The sequence below is a fragment of the Urocampus carinirostris genome, chromosome 11, assembly GCF_059441175.1.
Source record: "Urocampus carinirostris isolate Australia breed hairy pipefish chromosome 11, RoL_Ucar_1.0, whole genome shotgun sequence".
Taxonomy (NCBI): domain Eukaryota; kingdom Metazoa; phylum Chordata; class Actinopteri; order Syngnathiformes; family Syngnathidae; genus Urocampus; species Urocampus carinirostris.
In genome coordinates, this window is record NC_142359.1 from 28,965,952 (window position 1) to 28,989,799 (window position 23,848).

General features: G+C 37.8%; 1 protein-coding gene, 1 long non-coding RNA gene and 1 pseudogene across 3 annotated transcripts; 1 reads left to right on the forward strand and 2 right to left on the reverse strand.

Moving 5' to 3' along the window:
* The first annotated feature begins 979 nt into the window (after positions 1-979).
* On the forward strand, positions 980-20,382 carry LOC148357020 (carboxypeptidase Z-like). The gene is made up of 11 exons (XM_088347325.1): positions 980-1,244; positions 2,591-2,620; positions 4,145-4,519; positions 7,182-7,409; positions 8,357-8,598; positions 10,742-10,903; positions 10,971-11,129; positions 12,694-12,829; positions 12,960-13,099; positions 14,074-14,173; positions 16,503-20,382. Exons 1-11 carry the CDS (start codon positions 1,157-1,159, stop codon positions 16,853-16,855), a joined length of 2,013 nt encoding a protein of 670 aa, XP_088203451.1. The 5' UTR covers positions 980-1,156; the 3' UTR covers positions 16,856-20,382.
* LOC148357021 (uncharacterized) lies at positions 3,673-22,013 on the reverse strand. 2 transcript variants are annotated; one of them, XR_015851997.1, is made up of 4 exons: positions 21,882-22,013; positions 21,302-21,354; positions 10,963-11,112; positions 3,673-4,559 (listed from the first exon to the last, which is right to left on the reverse strand). It is a non-coding gene; the product is annotated as an uncharacterized LOC148357021 (long non-coding RNA). The 2 variants fall into 2 exon arrangements; XR_015851996.1 differs by lacking the exon at positions 3,673-4,559 and adding an exon at positions 8,156-8,627.
* Positions 16,165-16,298, reverse strand: LOC148357022 (U2 spliceosomal RNA; annotated as a pseudogene).
* Positions 22,014-23,848: the final 1,835 nt, after the last annotated feature.

A 23,848-nucleotide genomic window follows, 5' to 3' on the forward strand; every position in this document is an offset into this window, starting at 1 on the left:
TATATACAAATACGAATTTTTTGTTTATATATATATATATATATATATATATAATCTCATCTCATCTCATTAGCTGCACCGCTTATCCTCAGTAGGGTCGCGGGGGTTGCCGGAGCCATTCCCAGCAATCATCGGGCATATATATATATATATATATATATATATATATATATATATATATATATATGCCCGATGATTGGCTGGCAACCAGTTCAGGGTGTCCCCTGCCCACTGCCCGATGATTGCTGTATGTATATATATATATATATATATATATATATATATATATATATATATATATATATATATATATATATATAATATGTGGTTAGGGCGTGTGCGGCACAGTTCTAAGGTCTTGGGAACCTCCTGTGTGGGTTCAAATCCAGCTACCTGACTTCCTGTGCGGAGTTTGTATGTTCTCCCTGTGCTTGCGTGGGGTTCCTCCGGGCACTCCGGTTTCCTCCCACATTCCAAAGACAAGTATTTCAGGTGGATTGGCCGGTCCAAATTGTCCCTAGGTGTGAATGAGCGAGCAAGTTGTCTGTCCCTGAGTGCCCTGCGATTGTCTGGCAACCAGTGCCCGGAGATGGCTGGGATGGGCTCCAGCATCTCCGTGATCCTACTGAAGATAAACGGTGCAGATAATGGATGGATGGATGGTTAAATTTGGGGGTGCCGAGCACCTCTAAAACGGGCTGGTTATGCCCATGATTGATAATATCGCAATTTAGATCGCCCAACCTTGCTGGAAACAAACATTTCAGGGGGGAATCAAAGTTAACTCTCTACAAGACTGTCTCAGAAAATTAGAATATTGTAATCAATTGAGAAATGTCCTACGTTGTGAATTCATGACAATATGACATGAAAATGACACCTGATCACGCCTCCTATTGGATTACGTGTGTCACGTGACCCAAGCCCAATCTTCACTAGTTTTCTTTTTTTTTTCCTTCTTCTTTTTTTACGACGCGTCACCTGTCAAGCAGCCAATAACGGAGCTCGGAGTTAACTGGTTAGTTCTCCGCTGCTTTTTTTATTGGCTTTAAATTTTTCTTTGGCTTGCTGTAACTTGATAGCAAAGCAAAGGAGGTTGAAAAAAGGTCGTTTTCACCATTTCTGGCCTCATCGCTGGAATACAAAAGTTCGGAAAATGTGCATCATGCTTTTGGTGGCGCTGGGATTTCTCAATGTCGCGATGGTGGCAGCTTTGCCTCCGAGATGTGACTCGGAAATTCGAGGTAAAGTTTGCTTTTGTTCATAACTTTGCTTTTCTTTGAGTATTTTTTGCACGATGCATCAAACCTCGCTGTCGCTGTGATTCGAGAGTTGGCTTTCAATAGTTTTGGTACGTAAGAAAATTACCAAAGGTCAAAATTGAAACGAAGGAATTATAAAAACGCAGGGGTTTTGAATTAATGTTATGCAATTACGTTTTTCTTGGTATGATTTTGAATACTCTTAAGTCATAATAAACTAAATAAGTGAAAATATACAACTGACACCATTGTTGAAGAATACATCAACTTGCAAGGAGAACAGGGGAATATTGTAAGAAACCATCAGGAGAAAGATCCTCCGAGCCCTCTCTTTTAATTAAAATATCATAGGTTACAAAAAGCAGATCAACCCTAAAGTTTGTGCAAATCAAAGAACAGCAACATGATTGGCAATTAGTGGCGATAATGCAACAATGCACAAGCTTTCTGTAATAGTCAAAATAACCCAACCCTGGCATCTTAAGCAGTCTTATTTGCAGGTGTTCAATAGTCAAAATAAAAGCACATTCCCCATTGGAGGCATGCAGGATAAACACATGTCTGAATAAATATATAATGATTTTCTTATTACCTGTATTCCCCCTTTTCATTTCACATGATCCAATAAATCAAACCTGATACTATAAGCATTCGTTGTTGTGTTTTATAAACAAAAATCATTCTCCATTTCCACCTTTTAATATCTGAAAATAGAAGCAGTAATAAGCATTCTTCATTGCAATTATATTGTAACTAAATATACAATGGCATGCTTTTAACAACTAAACAAACGATCACCAGTGCACAAGAATAGTCAAAATATCCCTAAGAAATCTTATTCGCAGGTGTTCAATACTCAAAATAGAACCACGTTCTTTGTTGTAAGCAAACAGAATAAACATGAAAATATTTTATCATAAGGAAAAAAAAGGTATTTTGCACAGAAATTAAGTTGTACCTTTGAAGTTAAAGTTCAGTTAGGCTAATCCAAATAAACAAAACCGGCAAAGAAATAGTTGACCTTTTCGAAGTTTTTGATTTTTTTTTGTTGGCAAATTTCGTAAGCCATTCTATCTACTACCAAAATTTTGGCTTTAATGGAATCGCATATAATTCCGCCCTATGAAATTCCCCCCACCCACCAAAAGACGATTTTTTTTATCACACTCAGAGTAGTTGGAAGTCTGCCTACAAAAAAAGGACTTCACAGTGGTCGACAACGACAGTGGTTTTGCAAAAGAAAAACATCGACTTCATGCTATAAGTGTTGCTTTTGACAAGAAAAACATGTTCTCAAAACTTTTCAACTTTGCCTGTGTATCTTCCAGGTCACTGCAAGCCCATTGTGGAGGAAAAACGTAAGTGTTGAACTCTCTGTGCTTTTAAGACATACAGTATTTGCAAAGCATAAGTCACACTGATGGAATGCGAAATGAAAGCCAAGCGGCCTGTGTCGCATGTGTCGCATTTGTAGATGATCCACAGCTGCATGGAATTTGCGTGTTCTCATTTCTAGCAGCGCGAAATGAAAGTTCTCACAGAGAAGAAATGATTCAGACTCTAATGCAAATGCAATCACAACAAATGTGTTTTGCTCTGTTGGAAAATGAAATCATCTTGTCATACCTACATGCATGCTGAGTCACATCTTAAAGCTTTTCAACACACACTCATCCAAAGTCACTGATACAACACTAGGATGGCAAAACAGAATTGTCTTTATGGTCCTTGATGACAAAGTAATCAAGTGTGCCACAGGAAATCACCAAATTGTATCTCTTCAAAAAAAGTATTGTTCAGTATATTTGCTTTCTTCAAGTGATCAGCTAACTGTAACATTCATCCATAACAGTCGGGCGCACTATTTGTTGTCTTTTTGTATACAAATTATCGCAGTAGCTTAGGAGGTAGAGCGCTCTTCTTGGCACCGAGAGGTCGCAGGTTAAGTTAAATGTCGAAATGTACTTGGGTAAGACACCGATAGGAAGGTGGGTGCCTTGCATAGTTGCCTCTGACTATTGGTGTGTGAAAGTGTGTGTGAATGGGTAAGTGCGTGCTAAGCACATTGTGCAGAACTTCAAAAGCACTATAAAAATGCGGCCCATATACCATGAGAAAGAGAACAGTATTTAATAACTTGATTTGTTTGAAGTGTTGGGACGCATTATTGAAAAACAGGAATAACAGTTAGTTACTTAATTTAAAAATAAATTCCACTACCCCCCTTCCCCAGATTACTGACACGCAAAAGTAACCCGTCACTAAAAACGTAACTATCTAGTTACAAATTACTGTTCATACACTCATACAAGCTGACCCCCTGAAACAGTTCTAAATAGCCACATAATTAAATAAATAGAAGAAAATGTGTACACCGACCCGTGGATGAAATGAATCTTTATTTCTTGGCTCGTGCCATCTTAAGAACTTGCAAACAAACACTTTATCGAGACATGTATATCCATTTTGTCTCTGGGGTTCAAACCCCTCGGAAGATTTCCTTCTCCATTTCTGCATACTGTCTTAGACATTTTCTTCTTTTCTTCAGGCAAGCTATATAGCAAAAATAATTTTGGAAATGAATATGTACCAAAATTTGGCACACTTGTACAGTAAATTCTGTGCTCATGTTTTGCCCCATTGATTTTGCAAGTACGTACGGTAAATCTCCATGAGGAGAAATTCTGCGACCTCTGTAAATGTTTTTCAGTTGTACTTTGGTGGTTATTATAAACGCACACCCATCTTTAACATTGCTGGTGGATGGAGGATTGTATGTTGTCACGCGTTAGTCCCAATACTGGTCACTTAAGAGTTTCAAAAAGGCTTGATTTCATGGTTTAATCAAATTGCATACGGTTCATTGTTTTTTTATGTTTCAGCCAAATGCGAGGAGATGCAACTGTCATACTGTGAGGACATGACCTACACCCACACACTGTTCCCCAACATCCTGGGCCACAACAGCCGCCTGGCGGCCGAGAGCGGCGTAGAGTACCTCCTCATGAGCGTACTGGAAACGCTGCTGCCTGGTGAATGCCACCAGGAAGCACGCATGCTGGGCTGCTCAGTGCTGGCGCCACGATGCGAGGACGACAAGGTGCTGAAGCCGTGCCGGCGTACCTGCGAGGAGGCGCGCAAGCGCTGCTTGCATGCCTTTGAGGGGATCCAGATGGCCTGGCCTTACTTCCTGGACTGCGATCGCTTCTTTGTGGCCGACGAGGAAGGATGCTACGACCCGCTCTCCGACCTCAAAGGTGGGTGCCATGTTTGCCAACGGTCTGTAGCATTACTCACCTTTAAGAACAGAAACAAAAAGTCAAGAGGGACTAATCAATGGGGTTAATAGGGGAACAAGAAAGTTAATATGCAGGTACGATATGCAAAGACAATGATGGAAAGCTTGCAGGAACAGGAACAGAAAGTCAACAGGGACAAGTTAACTAGGACTGGTCAATGGGCTCAAGAAAATAATTCTATGAAAATAAACATAGGGAAATGGAAGTCCTTATGCTGGAACAAGGATGGCTAGCTTACAGGAACAGGACGTCAAAAGGGACTAGTCAACAGGGACTAGCCAATGAAAGATTTTATGCAGGAACAATGGTGGAAGCCTGGAGGAACAGTAATTCAGACTGGAACCGAAAACCAGCCTGAACTTGGGGTTCGACTTGTCAGGTTTGTGCCAAAACCTACTGTGTTACAATAATGCCATTGAACAGGGCAGTTTTGCAGGAACGCGGAAATCTGACAGGAACAAGAACTTTATATTGAAAACAGTTGGGAGAAGATTATGAGAAAGAATTTGGGAGTAATGACAGTTGTTTTGCAGGAACGGGAAGGGAATACCTGCAGGAACAAGCAATCAGAATTTCAACTGACAAAGATCACAAAGCATTAAACTTGCATGATCTTAAGTTGGACCAAACATGTTTAGGGCTAAATTGCAGTTTAGAAATATGCTATTAAATAGAGAGCAATGAAAGAATTGAGGGAACAGTAGCGAAAAGACAGGGATGAGTTGCTACACCTAAGAAACAGATGAAAATAAATATGGGGCGAATGATACTAATTGATGTCGATCCTGAAGGAGCTAGCATAAACTAAAGTTAATGATCAGGTAATTGAACAGGGGACAGGAAACTTCGGTCGGAACAAAAGCACAGATATTACCATCAGAACACAGGTTTCTTGATCATTTTAAATCTGGCCTTTTTCCCAAATCACATTAAAAAGCCACTCAACAAATTCAAAAATAATACAAATAAAGTCTCTAAGGTTCTGGGAAAAGGGATGCTTTTAGTTAAATTTTTTTGTGGGTTGAGTTTTATTGTGGAATGTTCGCATCTGGCATCCACTCATGCTCGTCTGAATCCAAGAAAATAGGACTGGAATGCCAGATTCCCCCAGCCTCCCTTTTGGACTTGGCCGTCTTGTCTATTTTTATTAGACCTTTGTTTTCATTTTAATCCTACCTTGCTTTGCTGTCATGTGACCTGAGTTTTGAACCTAAGGATAAATTTCAACCCCAGTTTGCACGATTTTGAAATCAACAAAGTCATAATGTTACAAGATAAAGCATGTTAAAAGAAAACTATTTTATGCTCTAAGAATGAATGGAGTTCACTTTAATGTCATTGATATTAACATTATGAACCATTGTATGCAACAAGATTATACATGGCACTTCAGGGTAAACATGTTATAAAGACTTAAAAAAGGAAAATAAGATAAAAGACTGTCAGGATGATTAGGGAAAACCTATTTACCAAGTGGTGCTTGCAGAATGGCCCAAGTTGTGATTATAGTGCAATAAAGGAACAGTGCATCATAAGAGTAGTTCTATGAAAAATGAATGAACAAAAAAGAATACACATCAATTTAAAATATAACTTTAACATTTATGCTGTAACTTAGATCTACAAAAGCACATCGATTATAAAATGAATGCCTGGCTTTTCTTATGAACGATCAATTATTTGGATTCCTGTCTGATTACAATATTCTTAATCTTAAAAGTCTATAACCAATACATTCTTATGCATTTCAAAGTAACAAAAGTATTAAGAAAATATGAACCTTAACAAGCATAAATATCCAAATAATTAATAAAACTTACCTCAACAACAATATCTATTTAAATGTGTACATAATAAAAATGAAACATAACAAAAATAAAAATTTAAAACATTTACTGTACTTTTGAGCAGTGGTTTATTGGTAAGGCAATAAACAGAGGTGGGTAGAGTAGCCCAAAATGTTACTCAAGTAAAAGATACTGTTACTTTAGAATAGTGTTTCTCACTTGAGAAAAAAAAGCAAGTGGAGGACTCTGAGAAATGCACATATTTACGTGGGGAATATTTAAATGACTTAGTATTGACTTAGTATTGATAGTATGACTGAATCCCTATTGCCCCTAATAGCAGGTAGTTAGTTGCCTTGCATGGCTGATGCTGCTATTGGTTAGTTAGTATGTAAAAGGGAAAAGTGTGAAGCACATTGTAAAACACTTTGGGAGGTTTTTATTGACTTGAAAAGCGCTATATAAATGCAGACCATTTACATTAGTAACGGGTTGAATGTAGGCTAATGTAGCGGAGTAAGAGTACCTTTTCAAATCTACTCCAGTAAAAGTAAAAAGGATTTTAAAATACTCCCACAAGTACAAAATGTCCCAAAACGTATCCAGGTTAATGTAACGGAGTAAATTTAACTGGTTACTACCCACCTCTGGTAATAAAACACACTAAATCACAATAAACTCTCCACAAGTGTAGTCGAACTGACGATCTAGCTCGATTATACTAGCTGACCGGGCAAGAGTAGCCAAGATAGCCGCCCATGTCACTTGGCCACATGTTCTACTCAATTTTAAGGGTGGCTGCTGTACATGTAGACTTGTTGCTTTTGCCTCAGCACAAACAGCCGGCGATGAGGATTACATGTTCTTGGATGTTCCTCCGGTGGAACCGGCACTGAAAATCAAATACACGTACCACACCAATGCTCAGCTCAACAGCATCTTGAAGAGGACGGAGGAGGAATGCCCTGACATCTCCAAAACCTACAGCATCGGCCGAAGTGCTGAGGGCAAAGAACTTATGGTCATCGAGTTCTCTGACAGTCCTGGACAGCACGAGCTGCGTAAGTCCCAACCGATCCTTCAGAACCCATCCAATATTTTATTGTTGTAAATTCGCCTTAGATGCGAGTATATACAGTAGGGATATTATCAGAAATTACGCATCTTTCTTGTGGTCTGTTTTTGAGATGGGGCTACTATAACTGTACAATTATCCCTCGTTTTTTGCAGGGGTTTGCATTCCAAAAATGGCCCGCGATAGCCAAAATTGGTGAATAAGAAACTTTTATTTATTATTAAAATGTACAGACAATAATTACTACTCAACAACAAACCCAATTACTTTCTAAACTCCTTTTGCAAATAACTTAAGAATTTTGCAGTTTTATCGCGCAGCTGTACAGAATAATGACACAATATACTGTACTTTACAAGATACTTTGCCACCATCATGTGGACGTTACGCAAAACTGCATTTACTCTCTGGTTCTTTCCTACCAAAACTATATATTTTTCCATTATCAAGCGTTTTTGTAAAAGTGCCAGGGAGCCACTAGGGAGGTCCAAAGACCCGAATGTGTCCCCAGAGTATGTTCATCTTTCTCTGTTAAGCCAACCAGAATGCAGAACACAATGCTAGATTAAAATCCGTGACGTAGCAAAACTGCGTTAACTAAACTTCGAAACAGCAAGGGATTGTTGTATTCAGTTCTATTTTGTAGGTAGTTATAAAAACGCCCGCTCATTTGTCATATTATTTGAGCTATCTGTTGGATTGACAGTTTTATGTTAAGGAGGAACCATCAAAGAGCAGAAGGCATTGTTATTCATGATTTGTTTTTAAAAGTAGCAAAGAAAGGCATTGTATTGTAACGATAGTTGAGTTACAAAATTTGATGAATAATGCGGCACAATACTTATTACAAAGAAAAGTTATTGGGTTCCAGGAAAGCGTTCCTTGTTAACACCTTGGTCCCAATACTGGTCCCCAATGTGTATTTTTGTGCAGTGGAGCCGGAAATGAAGTTCGTGGCCAACATGCATGGGGACGAAGTGGTGGGTCGCCAGATGCTGGTCTACCTGGCCCAGTTTCTGTGTTCCCAGTACCGCTTGGGCAACGAGAGAGTACGCACTCTGGTCAACACCACTCGCATCCACATCTTGCCTTCCATGAACCCGGACGGCTTCGAGATGGCCCTTTCCGGCCATCAGGACAGGAACAGCGGCGCTGACTATGACGATGATGGAGTGGTCAGTGCTTTGTATTATTTAGCGCCTCCCTGTAGGTAAAATAACTTCAATCATTAATTAAAAAATATTTATTTAAAATTATAAGCAAAAATAAATGAACTATGATATAAATATTTATTTTTGAAAAAAGAAAATCAAGAAATGTGCATTTATTTCTTACATATAATAAGGCTCACTTTGAGGGAGCTGACATAATTGTCTGATAACTTGCTGCTACAGGTATCCACATACCTCAAAAGGGCAAGACATAAGATAAATTGTTTGTTTTGGTCACTGAGTCTCCGTAGTTTGTGTTCTTCCTTGTGATTTATACCACTCATTTTCGAGTACCTACAACATACACTGACATTCAGTGGTCAAATAATACACACTCTCTTCAAAACAACTACTGCTGCTACGAGTACCATCAAAAACCTTGTGAATGGCCGGACACAAAAATTGCGAAAAAATGGTGCAGTTTTGTCACTTTGCCTTTCCGTTCTCCATTCTTTTTTATACTTTGCAGCACTTGTTTTTGGTTGCACGACAAAATACAGCAACATGACCTTTAAGGAAAGTACAGTTTCTTTAAAGAAAAAAATCCTAAGAAGGTTTTCTCAATAAGGTTTATAAACGAAATAAAATTATTTTGGAGTAATAAATTACCATTAGGAAAAATTATATTGCTCAAAATACTGTTTGTGATGATAATTCTGAGTAGCATTGGCGACTAGTAAGGCTAGCATTAGCAACTAAGGTTGTTAGCAGGGTTGGGTAGAGTTACTTTAACTTGATTACTTTCAGTTACTTTTGGATTACTATAATTCCAAATATGCTAATAAAAGACAAAAGAAACTAAATATGAATTAAATTATGACTCACAACACGTGGTAAGCTTTCTCTCCTGGCTTTGATCTCCGGCAAAGCTAACATAAAATGCGACAGAAACAAAATGAAAACAAATCCAAACAGCTTGCCAACATAATTTTTGCTGTTCCATGTGATCCGTTACTCCCCAAGCCTGCACAAAATATATATTTGGTATTGGAGTAATCCAAAAGTAACTGAAAGTAATCAAGTTAAAGTAACCCTACCCAACCCTGGTTGTCAGTCTCTATTTCTAATGGCTAGCAGGACATTGTGTGCTGATGAATTTAAAAAAGACAGACTCAAGGTCGTATCTTCCAAGTACAATTGATTAACAACTAGCTGCTAACAGAAGGGTAAACATTTCTACCCAGGCTAAAAGGAGCATAAACAGTCGAAGGCTAAGGACCGCTCATGCCAATTTGGCCAATAGCATTAGCCTCAAATGTTGATATTGGCTATTTCTAACAGCTAGCGGTACTTGTTATCCTGAAAGAACAGAAAACAAGAGCCTCCGCACATGAGAAATATTGCTCTCTCGGCCCATGGTCTCAATAATAGTCAACCGGGGAAAATGGATCGCGCAATTAATTATAGGTGGGTCCGAACGGCACATCTCTCGACAAAAGTGCCATCTGCCAGATCACAGCAATAATTAATTGGGGAAAATGGATCACGGCCGCATGGGTGCATTTTATGTTAGGCGGAAACAACGGCAAAAAAGAGCCACAACGACAAAAAGTGTGCTCTGTTGGTCCCTACTCGCATATCATCAAGTATACCAGAGAGTTGTTTCCTTTGCCATATGTTTTTTGTGTTTATTTTGAAAATCCAAATATGCAATTGGGGGGAAATGGTTTGTGGCTACATGAGGGCAGTTTACTTTTTAATGAAAGGAACAGCCACAAAGAGCCGCCAGACAAAAATGGGCTTTGTTGGTCCCCACTTGCTCCAATAGTCAATTGGGTATAATGGATCGTGGTCACACAATGCAGTTCAGTCTGGGTGAATAGCACAGTAAAAAATGGGCCCATTCAAAGTAATATATTTTTCATGCAATTAGGATGTGAAGCACGAAACACAAAGTAAGGAGGGATTACAGTACTTTTTTTAAATAGAAATTGGGCCAGGCTTTCTTTAGTGACTGCAGTCCAAATTTTCCAAAACAAGTGTCAAAAACAAGATTTTAACTTTTTACAGAAATGGGGTTTCCGATTTCTGAGGTTAAGCTTTCTGTTCTGTGGATGAAGAAAAATAAACTGATATTTTTTTGGTGTGTTTTAAATGAAATTTCCAGGCGCGCAGCTATGGTTCGAGCAACGTGGGCAAGAACAACGCTCAGAACATCGACCTGAATAGAAACTTCCCCGATTTGACATCCATCGTTTACAGCCGCCGCCGCCAAAAAGGATACCGCACCGACCACATCCCTATCCCGGACTATTACTGGTTCGGAAAGGTACGGCATGACAGTCGGTGCAGTCTGAACGGCCGACACTAGCTAAATCATTTTCCTACCTGGCTAGGTGGCGCCAGAGACGTACTCTGTGATGAAATGGATCCGGTCCATCCCTTTTGTGCTCTCCGCCAACTTCCATGGGGGCGACCTGGTGGTGTCCTACCCGTACGATCGCTCCAAGCACCCACTGGATCTAAATTTGTTTTCCCCTACGCCAGATGACAAGGTTAGAACGTCATTACTTATTTTGCTTTGAGCCAATGAAGCATAATGTTTATTTGTCTAGCATTGCACATAGGGTCGCTAGCATTAGCTCAATAGCTGGTGGCTGTTGTGGTTGCTGATCAAGCGCTGCACAGGTAGCGTCATGTATGTGTCTGCTACCACTAGAAACCGCAAAGAAAATATTTTAAGTTCAGTTGGCAATGTTTACTTGACTTGTCTTGGGTTGTGAGAGTCAGACTTTAAAATTTAACTAACTCACTTTATCTGATATTTTACTGCTGAATACTATGTTATTATATCATTTATTTTGGTTGCACTTCAAATGTAGGATAAATGTGTTGCTGGTGAGTTGCAAAAAATATTACAACATTCGATAACACAAACGCCTGTCTGTTCTTTTCTATTGAACTGACTCAAATACGGCTCGGAAAATTTCTAATTCTTTGACATACAAATACTTCTTTTTAAGGTAACGGAAATAGTTACTTTCCCTGGAAACTGGTTACTTTGACTATATAGTAATTCAGTTACTAACTCAGTTACGTTTTGGAAGAAGTAGAGTAACTTTAACCAATTATTTTTTTAAAGCAACGTGCCCAAAAGTGATTCCAGACAGGGTCGCTACCATTAGCAACTAGCCATGTTCTATAGCTGGTAGCAGTTATAGTTGCCGCTCAAGCGACATTAACCCAGCTAGCAACATTTATGTTTCCACTACCGTTAGTGACAATTATTTTTTTGTTTTGTGTTTAAGTTGTTGCTTGAAATGACTTATTAAAAACGTAAATAACAAATGCGTTAAATTAACGACTTTGTGTTTGAACAAATTGGTATTCAACCTTAAAAGCTAGCGTCACTTGCGTGGCCACTACCATTAGCGACGATTATATGATTTTTTTTTTTATTGTGATCTAGTGCATTTCATTGCCCTTTTTCTGATAGTTATGAGTTAAATTAATTATCTATTGATTAATGAAGTATAGGAAGGATAATGTTTAAATGGCTTGCGTTCCTAACAAAACGACTATCATTACTGACTAGCGATGCTGAATAACTGAGGGCTAATGCGGCTAGCCTCACCTACGTAGGCATTACCATTATATTTTTTCCCCTTTTGAGGGTTTGTTGTTGCCTGAAATTCATTATTAAAAAAGTCTATAACCAATACATAAAATGTTAATACTTGCTAATTATTTTTTTAACAAATAAATGGTTCATTATTGTATGACTCACTTAACTTAAAACTCAACTCACTATAAATAGCCGCTAATAGGGGCGTGAAATTAAACCAAGAGGTGCATTAAGTTGCAGTCGGAAATTTGATGCAAAGCCAGAAACAAATATCAATGCATTAAACATACATCAAATGAATATCTAAACAATGTAGGATTTTAACCATGCTATAAAAGCTGACAAAGAATGACATTTGAGAAGTACTGTATTCTATTTTTTTTTTACTTAGCATATTATTATTACAGAATGTATATATTTTTTTCGAACAAAGTTAGTCAACACATGAGAGATCATACACAATCTTTTTAAGGGAAATAAATATTTTTTTTCAGGCTTTTAAGTATCTGTCCAGAAGCTACGCCAGCACACACGAAAGCATGAACACCGGCAACACTCGCTGCGGCTCAGCCCATTCTCAGAGTCACAGAGGTACCGTGAACGGAGCACAATGGGCCAGCAACACAGGAGGTGAGACAATACTAGATTCGGCCACTAGAGAGAACTAAAACACCATAAGCACTGCAAGCGTGCATGTATCCAATTTAAATTGCAATCTTTGTGTTGTTATTAATGTTTTTCTTATTTATTTGGCTGCCAGGCATGCAAGATTTCAACTACCTACACACCAACTGCTTCGAAGTAACTGTGGAGCTCGGGTGTGAGAAATTCCCACCCGAGGAGGATTTGTTTGTCAGCTGGCATGAAAACCAAGAGGCGTTAATGTCCTTTATTGAAACGGTATATATACACAAGACTGTCTCCGAAAATTAGAATATTGTGAGAATGTTTTTTTTTTTTTTTTTTTGGGATCTGTAATGCAATTAAAAAAATGTTATACATTCTGTATTCATTACAAATAGGCTAAAATGTTGCTAGTCTTTTATAGTTTTAATATAGTGGCAAAAACTCAAGCATGCCATCACCACCCAAAGCACACGATACTGTGGAAGAAAATAATATATCTTGCTTATGTATGAAAAAATGAGAAATTACATTTTATTCATTCACTCATATTTTCGAAAACAAATGCTGCTACTATGTCAGTTCATTGTGCCGTTATTGCTCTTTACCAGTTTGTATAATGTGAAAACTAGTATACTAGTTGGCGATAAGCCTTAAACAGAAATATTAGAATATAAAAAATTCAATATCTCAGTTTTATTTTAAAATCCAGAAAGTATTTTTTTTTCAATTGCATTTGAAAAGAACTGTCTGTATTGTGATTATTAAACAAGGAAATGGACATTGTTTACAACCAGATTAGACGTGGCACTCCAGGATAAAGATGCCATAAATATATTTAAAAGTGAAAAAAAGATCAAAAATAATATTTGGTTAAATAGGCAAAACTTTACACATTAGTGCTCGTGGAATGGCCTAATTTGTAAGTATGTTAGAACAATAGTGCAACAGAACAAAGTGCGTTGAAATTAGCTGCAAATTAAGAGCCAAGAAATAAAACATGAATACCCATTTTTCTATACATACTGTAGTTAAAACCTTTTTTGTGTTTGTGTGTGTTTATGGTAGGTTATGGCCGTGGGGAAGAAACTGCCTCTGAGCCTCTTAGTCCTCTTTCCATTTGAGCAAGATAAATAAATAAATCAAAATAATTTCATTTTCAGAGACAGTCCTGTAGATTCATTCCCTTTTCAACTTTTCTATTTTTTGCCTTAAATACAAAATAAAATAATTCATTCAAATCTCCTCAGGTCCATCGTGGTATCAAAGGTATCGTGAGAGACAACGAGGGAAACGGAATCAAAGGCGCCAGGGTATCGGTACGAGGAATCCGCCATGACATCACCACAGGTAATATGTGCCTGCCAGCTGCTGTTTCTTTTTATTTTGATATTAGTGACAACAAATATGCATTTTTTTGTAAATGTTTAAAAGCCCTGTGTCCTTGTGCAATAGAATAGTCTTTATTGTCATTAATAACAAGAGTGAATATTGTTAAAAACGAGATGAGACGTGGCACTCCAGGGTAAACATGTCATATAGACCTAAAAGAGAAAGAAAACTAAAACGTTAGGATAAAAATACAGTAATCTTTTGTTGGAAAATATAAAAGGTTTTTCTTATTTTAAGATTTTTTTTAAACTGTAATAAGTCCAATAATAATTTGTTTTTACCAATATATTAAAACAATACCCTATATTATACTTTAGGAATGACTTACATGTATGTTATTTATTTCATTATAAATTCATTATAAATTATTATAAATCCTGAGTTAAATGTCGAAGTGTCCTTTGGCAAGACACTGAACCCGTAATGCAGGTAGGCGCCTTGCATGGCTGACTCCGTTATTGTTGCGAGTGTGTGGAGAGTGACTTGATGAAGTGCTACAGCCCATTTCCCATTATTTAATTTCTTATATTTAATAAACTATCATAAAATAAGAAAAAATATCAGCCAGTTTTTCTCATATTATGTATTATTTTTATTATTTTTGTGAAAAACCAAGCCAATAAAGTACTAAAACAGCCCATAAATATATACATATGTTTTCTTGTTTCTACATGTTTTTTTCCTACAAATATAATAAACGGAATCTAAATTATACTACAGAAATAACACAAATACATGTTTTTGTTTTAATTATACATTTTCTTCTAAGTAATAAACTATCATGAAATAACAGAAGAAAATATTGGCCCATTTGGCTCGTATTAAGTATTTTTTTCCTACTTATGTAAAAAACCAAGCTAATAAAATCCAGAAACAGGCATTTAAAATAAATAAGTCGTTGCCAAGTTATTTTGTTACAAATATTATAAAACATAATAATTATACTACAGAAATACCTTTCATATACAGTATTGGTTTTGTTATTTTTTGTATTTTATAAATTATCATAACATGAGAAAAGATCTGCCAATTTTGCCCATATTAAGTATTATTACTCATTTTTTAAAATAACCAAGCAAATAAAATACTAAAACAGCCCCTACATTTTTTTTACTGGACTGTAAATGAGAATATTGTGATTTAGGTATTTATTTTTTTGTAATTTATTTAACGAAAACTAAAAAGACATACATTATGGATTCATTAAAAATCAACTGAAATATTGCAAGCCTTTGATTATTTTAATACTGCTGATTATGGTTTACAGCAGCCATGTCAAACATATTGCCTGCGGGCCCAATCCAGCCAAGTATGTCAATAAAAAAGCAAGTCTCTAGGTTATTTCTATTAAAAGTTGTGATTTTTTTGAATGAACGCAAACCAAATGCTCTCTCCGGCGGACAGAAGGCAGTGTTGAGTTTGCAAAGCGTGGTGAGTTGTTTTAGTGGTAAAACTACATTCACTTAGCTGTTAAAATAAACCAGCTAGCGCAATCAATGCCAAAGGTCAAAATCTTTTTTTTTCCCCATTGTTTGTAAATAAATGTTTGGAAAAGATCCTTTCTCATCTGTAATTCTAATATGTAGGGTAGGTTACTAAATGTAGGCTGAATGATAAAGCATAATACCCAAAAAAAGCTACATATTTTAAATTGACATTCTTTTACTGATTTAGAGCAGAAGGTCTAAATCCAGCCCCAGAGAAAAAGTCAGTTTGACATCCCTGGTCTACAGTTTTCCAGTATATTTTTCATGATATTCACATGTTTGGAGAGGTATTTTAGTTTGGGGTTGGGGTTTTTAAGGGTTATTGTTCTATCTTCGTTATTCATTATCCATTATCCGTTATCGGTCAGTTCATAATACGCTACAAAGCCTAGGAGCCGGGACACTTACTCTCAGCCAAAAGGCCAAGCTAAGGTCCTAGCCCTAAAGCCTTGCTGCGATCATTGCGAATGCACCGTTCCCGGAGGTACTGCAATACCGGGGCGATGCGTGGAGTGGACAGAGCAAGCTCTTATTCCATCTCCGAAATGCAAAAATCAAAGATCATGGCAAGAGGTACGGCCAAAAGGCCAAGCTAGCCCTAAAGCAAACGAATCAATTTCGCATTTGTGGTATGGCTTTTTTTAGTTTTTGCCATAATCAGCTAAACAGATTGCAAAACACAATCAACGGTGCAAATCAGTAAAGTAACCAGACATTAAAAAGTAAACCGCATTAGAGCGAGGGTTCACTATATTGGTCCAAGCAAACTTGAAAATCAAACTTTTTCTCTCCTGCAATAGCTGAAAATGGAGAATACTGGCGCCTGCTGAGCCCGGGCATTCACATTGTGTCGGCCACCGCGCCCGGTTTCTCTCGAGCGGCCAAGAAAGTCCACCTGCCTCCCATGATGCACTCTGCAGGACGGGTGGACTTCATCCTGGAAAAAGTGCCATTGGAGCCTCACCAGCAGGAGGAAGAAGAGGCAGCGTTCGCTGCCTACGAACGTTTCGATCCTAATAACCAGTATGAGCGTTATACTCAAATGGAGGACGTGAGCCAAGGCCGCACGGAGAGAGTGGAGAAGCCCTGGTGGTGGAACTACTTCGTCCTGCCGGGGGCGCCGTCCCCCAACTGGCTGCTCTTGAGCCACTAATTTTAGTTTTCATGCTTAGCTTTTTGATTATGTATGCCTGATCACGTTTGTGTACCTTATGTCACGTATAATCCTACAGTATTACATCGGTACTCGATCTAAATTTGTTCAGAATTGGTGTTTGAACACCAAATTGTTGGAGTACTGAAAACGTTTTTTACATAAGTTGTAATATTTATTTTTATACGTTCTTACGCATTCGAAAATACCAAGAATATGAATAAACGTGCACCTAAACAACCATAAACACCCAAAATATCAATGAAACCTGTACCAAAACCACCATAAATACCCAAAATATTAATAAAATGTGTACCTAAACAACTATAAATACCCCATAAATAAAACTTGTACATAAACTAGTGCTTTCAATTATTTTAGGTCACGCCCCCCGGCTCCCTATGTTGGTGGCGATGCAATTGCACTTGATTCTTTAGAAGTTTCAAGAAGGAAATCCCCAAAGTCAAACGTGCCGCTCCCCCCTCATGGTAACCCTCTCCACTATTTGAGAACCACTGACCTAAAACAACCCTAAACATCCAAAATACAAATAAAATGTGTACCTAAAAACTATAAATGGCTAATATAAGAATAAAATTTGTACTTAAACAACCAATAATACCCCCAAAATATTAATTAAATGTGTACCTATACAACCACAATTACTCCAAATATTATTAAAATGTGTACCTAAACAACCAAATATCCACAATTTTAATTGTACCTAAAAAATAGATACCCCAAATCTTAAAAATACACCTCAACAACCTCAAGTACCCAAATGACTAATGAAATGTGTACCGAAAAGAAAACCCAAATACCCTAAATACCAGCTCGGTAGCCTAGATAGTAGGGTGCCCGCTCTGAGACTGGGAGGTCGCTAGTTCAAGCCTTGGCCAGGTCATACCTAAGACTTACAACACTGGTACTCATTGCCTCGCTGCTTGGCGCTCAACATTTAAGGATTGGAATTGGGGGGTTTGGTCACCCAATGACTAAAAAATGGCTGCGGCTGCATCGGCTTGCTACAGTTTAACTGTATGGGTCAGGTGACATTTCGTTCTGTGTGCATGGTTACAAAGAATGACAATAAAAGTAAATTCTATTCTATATTGACAAAACGTGCAACGAAACTTCATACGCCATATATGAAAACAAAACGTACATAAACAACCAGAAATTCTCAGAATTGTAATAATACATGTACATAAACAATAATTATTTAAATGTGTACTTGTATATTAAAAATAATAAACATAACAACAATAAAAACAATTTTAAAGCATTTCCTGTACCTTCAATGGTAGACAATTGTGGACACACCTATAATTCCCCACAATTTCCTTCTTCAAATAGATAGTTGTTCTCACTCTCTTCCACTTTTCTTTCCCCTTATCACTATTATAATCAGCAAAAAAGGCAATTAAACAAACAAACAATAAATTCAACACTTTTTGCCAGACTAACAATCTTTCCAAATGGTGCTAGCTGACCGCGCTAAAATAACCAAGATGGCCACTCATCCAACTCGGCCAAGCTTCCGGTTTCGGGTTTGTTTGAGTTCCGATTTTTTCAAATATCAAAGGGAAAATTACTTTCTTTGGCTGAACACTGAGGCATTCGAGTACAAAAAGGTATTACTGTATATTGAATGGACAGTGTGTTATATGGTGCCTCCTTGTGCTAAAACAACTTAATTCTTTAAAATATACCAGTATTAATTTTACAATAATGTAAATCACTTGAACTTTCATATAAATGTGCATTTTGAATATAGCTGCAGGTGGTGAAATGTGCATTTATTTTACACATTAGCCTCACCTAGAGGGAGCTTACACAATACCCAAAACGTTAAAGAGAATTGTGTGGTTTGGTCTCTGAATTTTGAATTCTTCCTTGTCCTTTTTAACACTCATTTTTGGTTGTCATACACAATACAGCGACATCTAGTGGTCAAATAAAACACATTGTCCCTTAAAATTATGAGGGGAAAAAACAAGCAAATATTTGTGAACCTATACAGCAGGGTTAGTGTATTTCTCCTTTTGTTCATCACTTCCACAACAGCTGATTTCTGTATTCAATTTAATAATTCACATAAATCATTTCAGTGCCATGTCTTTTTTTAAAGACAAGAGGACCTCGGACGATTGCATTGCAATGACATCATTTCTGTTTTGTGTCAAGTGAAAGTGGAAGTAACAGAGCGTTCTTTTCCATCTAGGACGGAACTTGATTTATGACTTGTACAGTATGACACAAAATTGAGTACAGTACACCCCTTACATTTCTGCAGAGACTTCATTATAATGAACTAAAGAAACATCACTTTGACTAGATAGAAAGAGGTTTGTAAAGAATATATGGGTTGTTGTTTGGATCCCTTAACCACTAGTGTCGTAGGGGCACCATTTCCTGAGTTGAGTCTTGGGCAAGTACAGCCTGGTGGCGCCGATATCTCTCCAGGCCAACATATGTTTCCACTCGGTCTTGAACCGGGGACCTTTCCCATGTTACGCTAAGGTTCAAACCCTATATAGCAGAGTCCATAATTTTTTTTCCCCCTCAAAAAAAGCTCAAACTATAGCCATTAATAACTAAACCCCAGGTAACAAAAGTGAGTACATCCCAAAGGCACAATATGTACAAATATAGCTCCACTTGTCAATTTCCCTCCAAAATACCATGTGATTCAGGTATAAATAGGGAGCAGGTGTATTCAATTAGAAGTACACTCAGTCATACTGGTCACTGAAACACCCAATATGGCACACCATGGCAAGGAACTTTCTGGGAACCTTAAAAAATGAATTAAGGCACTACATAAGGCTGCCCGAGGCTAGAATATGATTGCCAACACCCCAAAGTTGAGCTGCAGTACAGTGTCCAAGATCCGCCAGCGTTTTAAAATATCAGTATGCCCTCACAACAGGGCTTGTGTTGGATATCCAAAGAAACAGAGTTAACGTGCACAGCATCACTTCCAAATGCTATCCAAGTAAGATGGGTTAGGAGTGCAGTCAGCATTGCTCCAGAGATTGAATAGGTGGGGGTTAGCCTGAAAGTCCTCATAGCATACACTTCAGGAACCTTCACTTTAGGGTGTACGCACTTTTTTGCAAAGAGGTTTGGTCATTGACAGCTACTTTGAGTATATTGAGGGTTAAAATAAATTTACACTGTTATAATAGCTTTACACAGACTACCTTTCATTTTGCCAAAGTGATGTTTAGTCAGTGTTGTTTTACAAAACACTGTAATAAGATCTCTGCAGAAATGTCAAGGGTGTACTCCCTTTTGTGACATACTGTTGTTACACTTTCCACTTCATTGTCTATTGCAAATCAAATCGCCGAGTTCTTAATCTCCACGTCTTCACCGTTGTATTGTTTCCAACAAAAGCGCGAAAATGTTCTAAATCACTGCTTGGTGAGGTATACCATTACAAATGGTTCTGGGCTCTCCTCCTGAAGTTTTTTTTCCCCCAGTTCTTTCTGTTTTTCAGACTAAATAAACCTTGAACTGTTTCCACTGAGTATTTTGATTTGAGTAAACAACTCACGGAATTAAAACTTTTATTCTATTTTTTGCAATATGACATTCCAGTAATTCTTAGTATGTATTTTTGTTTTTTAAAAGCTTTATTTTACAAAAATAAAAAACATTTAAAACATGAAATTATAACTAAGAAATAAAAATCCACCCCTTCATACTTTGTATGAATGATTTTGAAAATGAAAATAAAACACGGCGCACGCAGTTTTAATAATTGTTATTGAGAAAAATGTAGTAAAAATTGTTTACGAGATTAGATGTAAAGGGAAACTTAAGATAAAAAAAGAATGCCAGGAGAAATAGGCAAATATAAAAGTTTTTGTAGACTATCTACCTTGGTCATATCCCTGCCTAAACACCCAAACAAGTTAGGCACCTCGGCACCTAAGTTGGTCATGCTTTTGTCCCTCCAGATGAAACGGGACACAAGAAATCGGCCATGTCACTCAGGTGAGGGTGACACAACACACTCTTCTGTTCAACAGCAGGGCCCGACAGCTTTCACTGGTTTACCCCTGCCGCATCATACAGGTGGCCTGCCCATCCCTTAGAACATGTCCAAACATCCCACTATCCTTTTACAACACCTCTCCACTAATTCCTATCACCAACATGAGCTCAAGCTTCCACTAGATTTAGACCTCTTTCCTGCAGTGCATTCATAACGTTTGTAGCCTGGCCTATTATATATTAGTAACAAGTCAGTAATGATGATTTCAGCCCCTGTCAAGCTGCATGTGTGACATGTGACTAATCTTAGACACACTCCAATAAACTAATTTATGAAGGGGATTTGAGTTGGCATTTTATTTTAGACAGTAATTTTCTTACTTTCACTACTTTCATCCTAGAATGAACTAAAACAATGAACACGGGCATAAATGTACTCACCACCACCTCCCTGCGTCCTTTCCTCCAGCGTAATTCGCTCCGTGGCCGGAACACTGATGATAATAAGTTAAAAGCAGATGGCACAGTGAAATATAGTATACACATCTACAGTATAAAGGCTCTTTGACCTCATTTGAGCATTGTTAACACATACTTAATAGAAGACATATTTATTTTTTTAAACTTGTTAAAAAACACCTCAAACAACACACTTCACCTCTAATATTTTGCTCTAATCACCAATAATTAACAATACAAAACTCATAATGAAGTTAATGTATGACTTTTTACTGCATTACAGATCTTTATCAAATTGCAGTAGCCCTTGGATCCCCAAAGAGTCTCGACTGATGCTTAAGCTGTTCTTTGTTTAGTTGTAGTAAACAGGTTCACCATAAAACCGAGAAAACTGTGTGTCAGGGTATACAAACATAAAACCAAGTCAGCTCACGGTCTTTACAGTACGAACACAACTCCGCATCAATATCCAAACAAGCGTTCATTCATCTAAGTATACATGAAAATACAAAATCACATTGCTACAAAGATACAATATAGATAAATAAGCAAACAAACATACCTTACTGCGCTCACCAAGGATGCTTAAATATTTGTGATGTGTTTTTCTCTGTCAGAGTCATTTACATGCAAATGAAAACGTTTAAACTGGAGCTTGGAGAACAAACCTTTTGGGGCTCAGGCTCAAACAAAGCAGCTTCCTATTTGGCAACACCTGTGGGTTCACCTTTACCTGTCTCTACGGTGTCACTCAAGGACAAAATTCATTCAACACCCACACCCATCCAAATCCATACACACAACTTCTCTCTCTTGATTAAGCACACATAAAATGGAAGCATTGTTTAATCATTTAAAGTTTCATTTTTCTTAAGACGTACGATGAATTTAAATAGTTTTACTCAAACAAAACACAAGGAAGAATGTGGTCTTTACACACATTATTCTCATTTAATAGTATATTAATGTATATCTTTGCATATAACTTAACAAATTTCAATCACAATATTTGGACAGCGGGATTATTTTAATTGAATTGATAGAATCAAAGCATTTATATTGGTGGAAATCCAGAAAGGTCTCAAATGTTTCTTTTCAGCCATTTTGCCGCAGCTAACTTTAAGTCAAAGAGACAGTACTTGTGACCCCTGGCCTGATCTCCGTATAACGCCCGCAGCCTCAGGGAGCCGTGTCTGGGGCCATCTCATCCAGTGCCGGTGTTTTATGGCGTACCATGCTGAAAATGACACCATGAACTGGCTCAAATGCCCACCCTGTTCATTCTGAACAGTATTTTGTGTGTTTTTTCCAGAAACAAGCAATATTGCCAGTAATCATTTGTCTGATGCCTTCAAAACATGAGAAAGAATGTTTCAGGTACTGTAAATTGTGAATATTATTGTTGGGATGCGGTTTGATAGATTATTGAAATTAAGTATATGTATATTTGTATTTCTTTTTTTATTTTCTCTTTTTTTTTTTTTAGATGTGCAGATTACCAGGGGGAAAATAATTTTGATGATCAAGACTTTTGGTTTATCTTTTATGGGGTAATTTCTTTTGTCAATTGTCTGAAGAAGCAAATTATTCATGTATATTTTTTGGGTGCAATCCATCCATCCATCCATTATTTGCACCGTTTATCCTCAGTAGGGTCCCGGGGGTGCTGGGGTGCCTCTGAACATGTTGCCAGCCAGTCACAGGACACACAGAGACAGACAACCATTCACTCGCTCATTCACACCTAGGTAAATTTGAACTGGCCAATTAACCTGACATGCTTGTTTTGGGATGTGGGAGGAGTGCCCCATGGGGAGAACATGCAAACTCCACACGGGAGGTTGCGGGAGCTGGACTTGAACCCTTAACTTGGGCACCATGGGGCTCGCGCAAACCACCCGCTGTGCCGTACCATCAATAACGTGTTACAGTATTTTGTTACAGAGAAAAGTAGTTTGTAACACGTGAGTCTGAACACTGGTAGCAACATATAAAAACAAAAACCATAAATTCGTAGGGGAAAATGTTTTGGCACTCCATCAATTTAGTGTTTGAACACTGATCCCTAACGTATTATGGTCATGTACCGATGTACCACTGTACTGCAACTGTAAGGCAAGTTTTAATCGGAAATAAAATGTTAAAACAAACTCGTCATTGAGCTTTAGAAGTGTGAAAGAACATGGCAGCAAGCCGCTTGGAGCGCCTTTGAGTCTGAAGCGCTTGGCCAAAACGTGGCAGCAAGTGTCGGGCCGAATCAGCGCACTCTTCTCAGGGGGGCTTCGGCCAAGACCCGCGGTCCATTTTTTTCCCCTTCTCACTTGTCTCAAAAGAAGCTGCACTTATGGGCATGACAACTTTGAGCACAAGCTAATCGCCTCAGCAAAGAAAAAGCACACCAAAAAAAGCCCACCTGACACTTGTGTGGCCCTGAAGAAAGAGGTTGTGCTGCAATGATCTGAACAGATGATGCTAAATAGTCAGTATTTTTATACTTTGCTGCTAAATCTTTGCTTTATGTTGTATTGA

Coding starts and splice junctions, on each gene's coding strand:
- LOC148357020 (XM_088347325.1), top strand. CDS start 1,157: ATGTGCATCATGCTTTTGGTGGCGCTGGGATTTCTCAATGTCGCGATG. Junction 2,621..4,144: donor GCCCATTGTGGAGGAAAAAC/GTAAGTGTTGAA, acceptor TTTATGTTTCAG/CCAAATGCGAGGAGATGCAA. Junction 11,130..12,693: donor CCCCTACGCCAGATGACAAG/GTTAGAACGTCA, acceptor ATTTTTTTTCAG/GCTTTTAAGTATCTGTCCAG.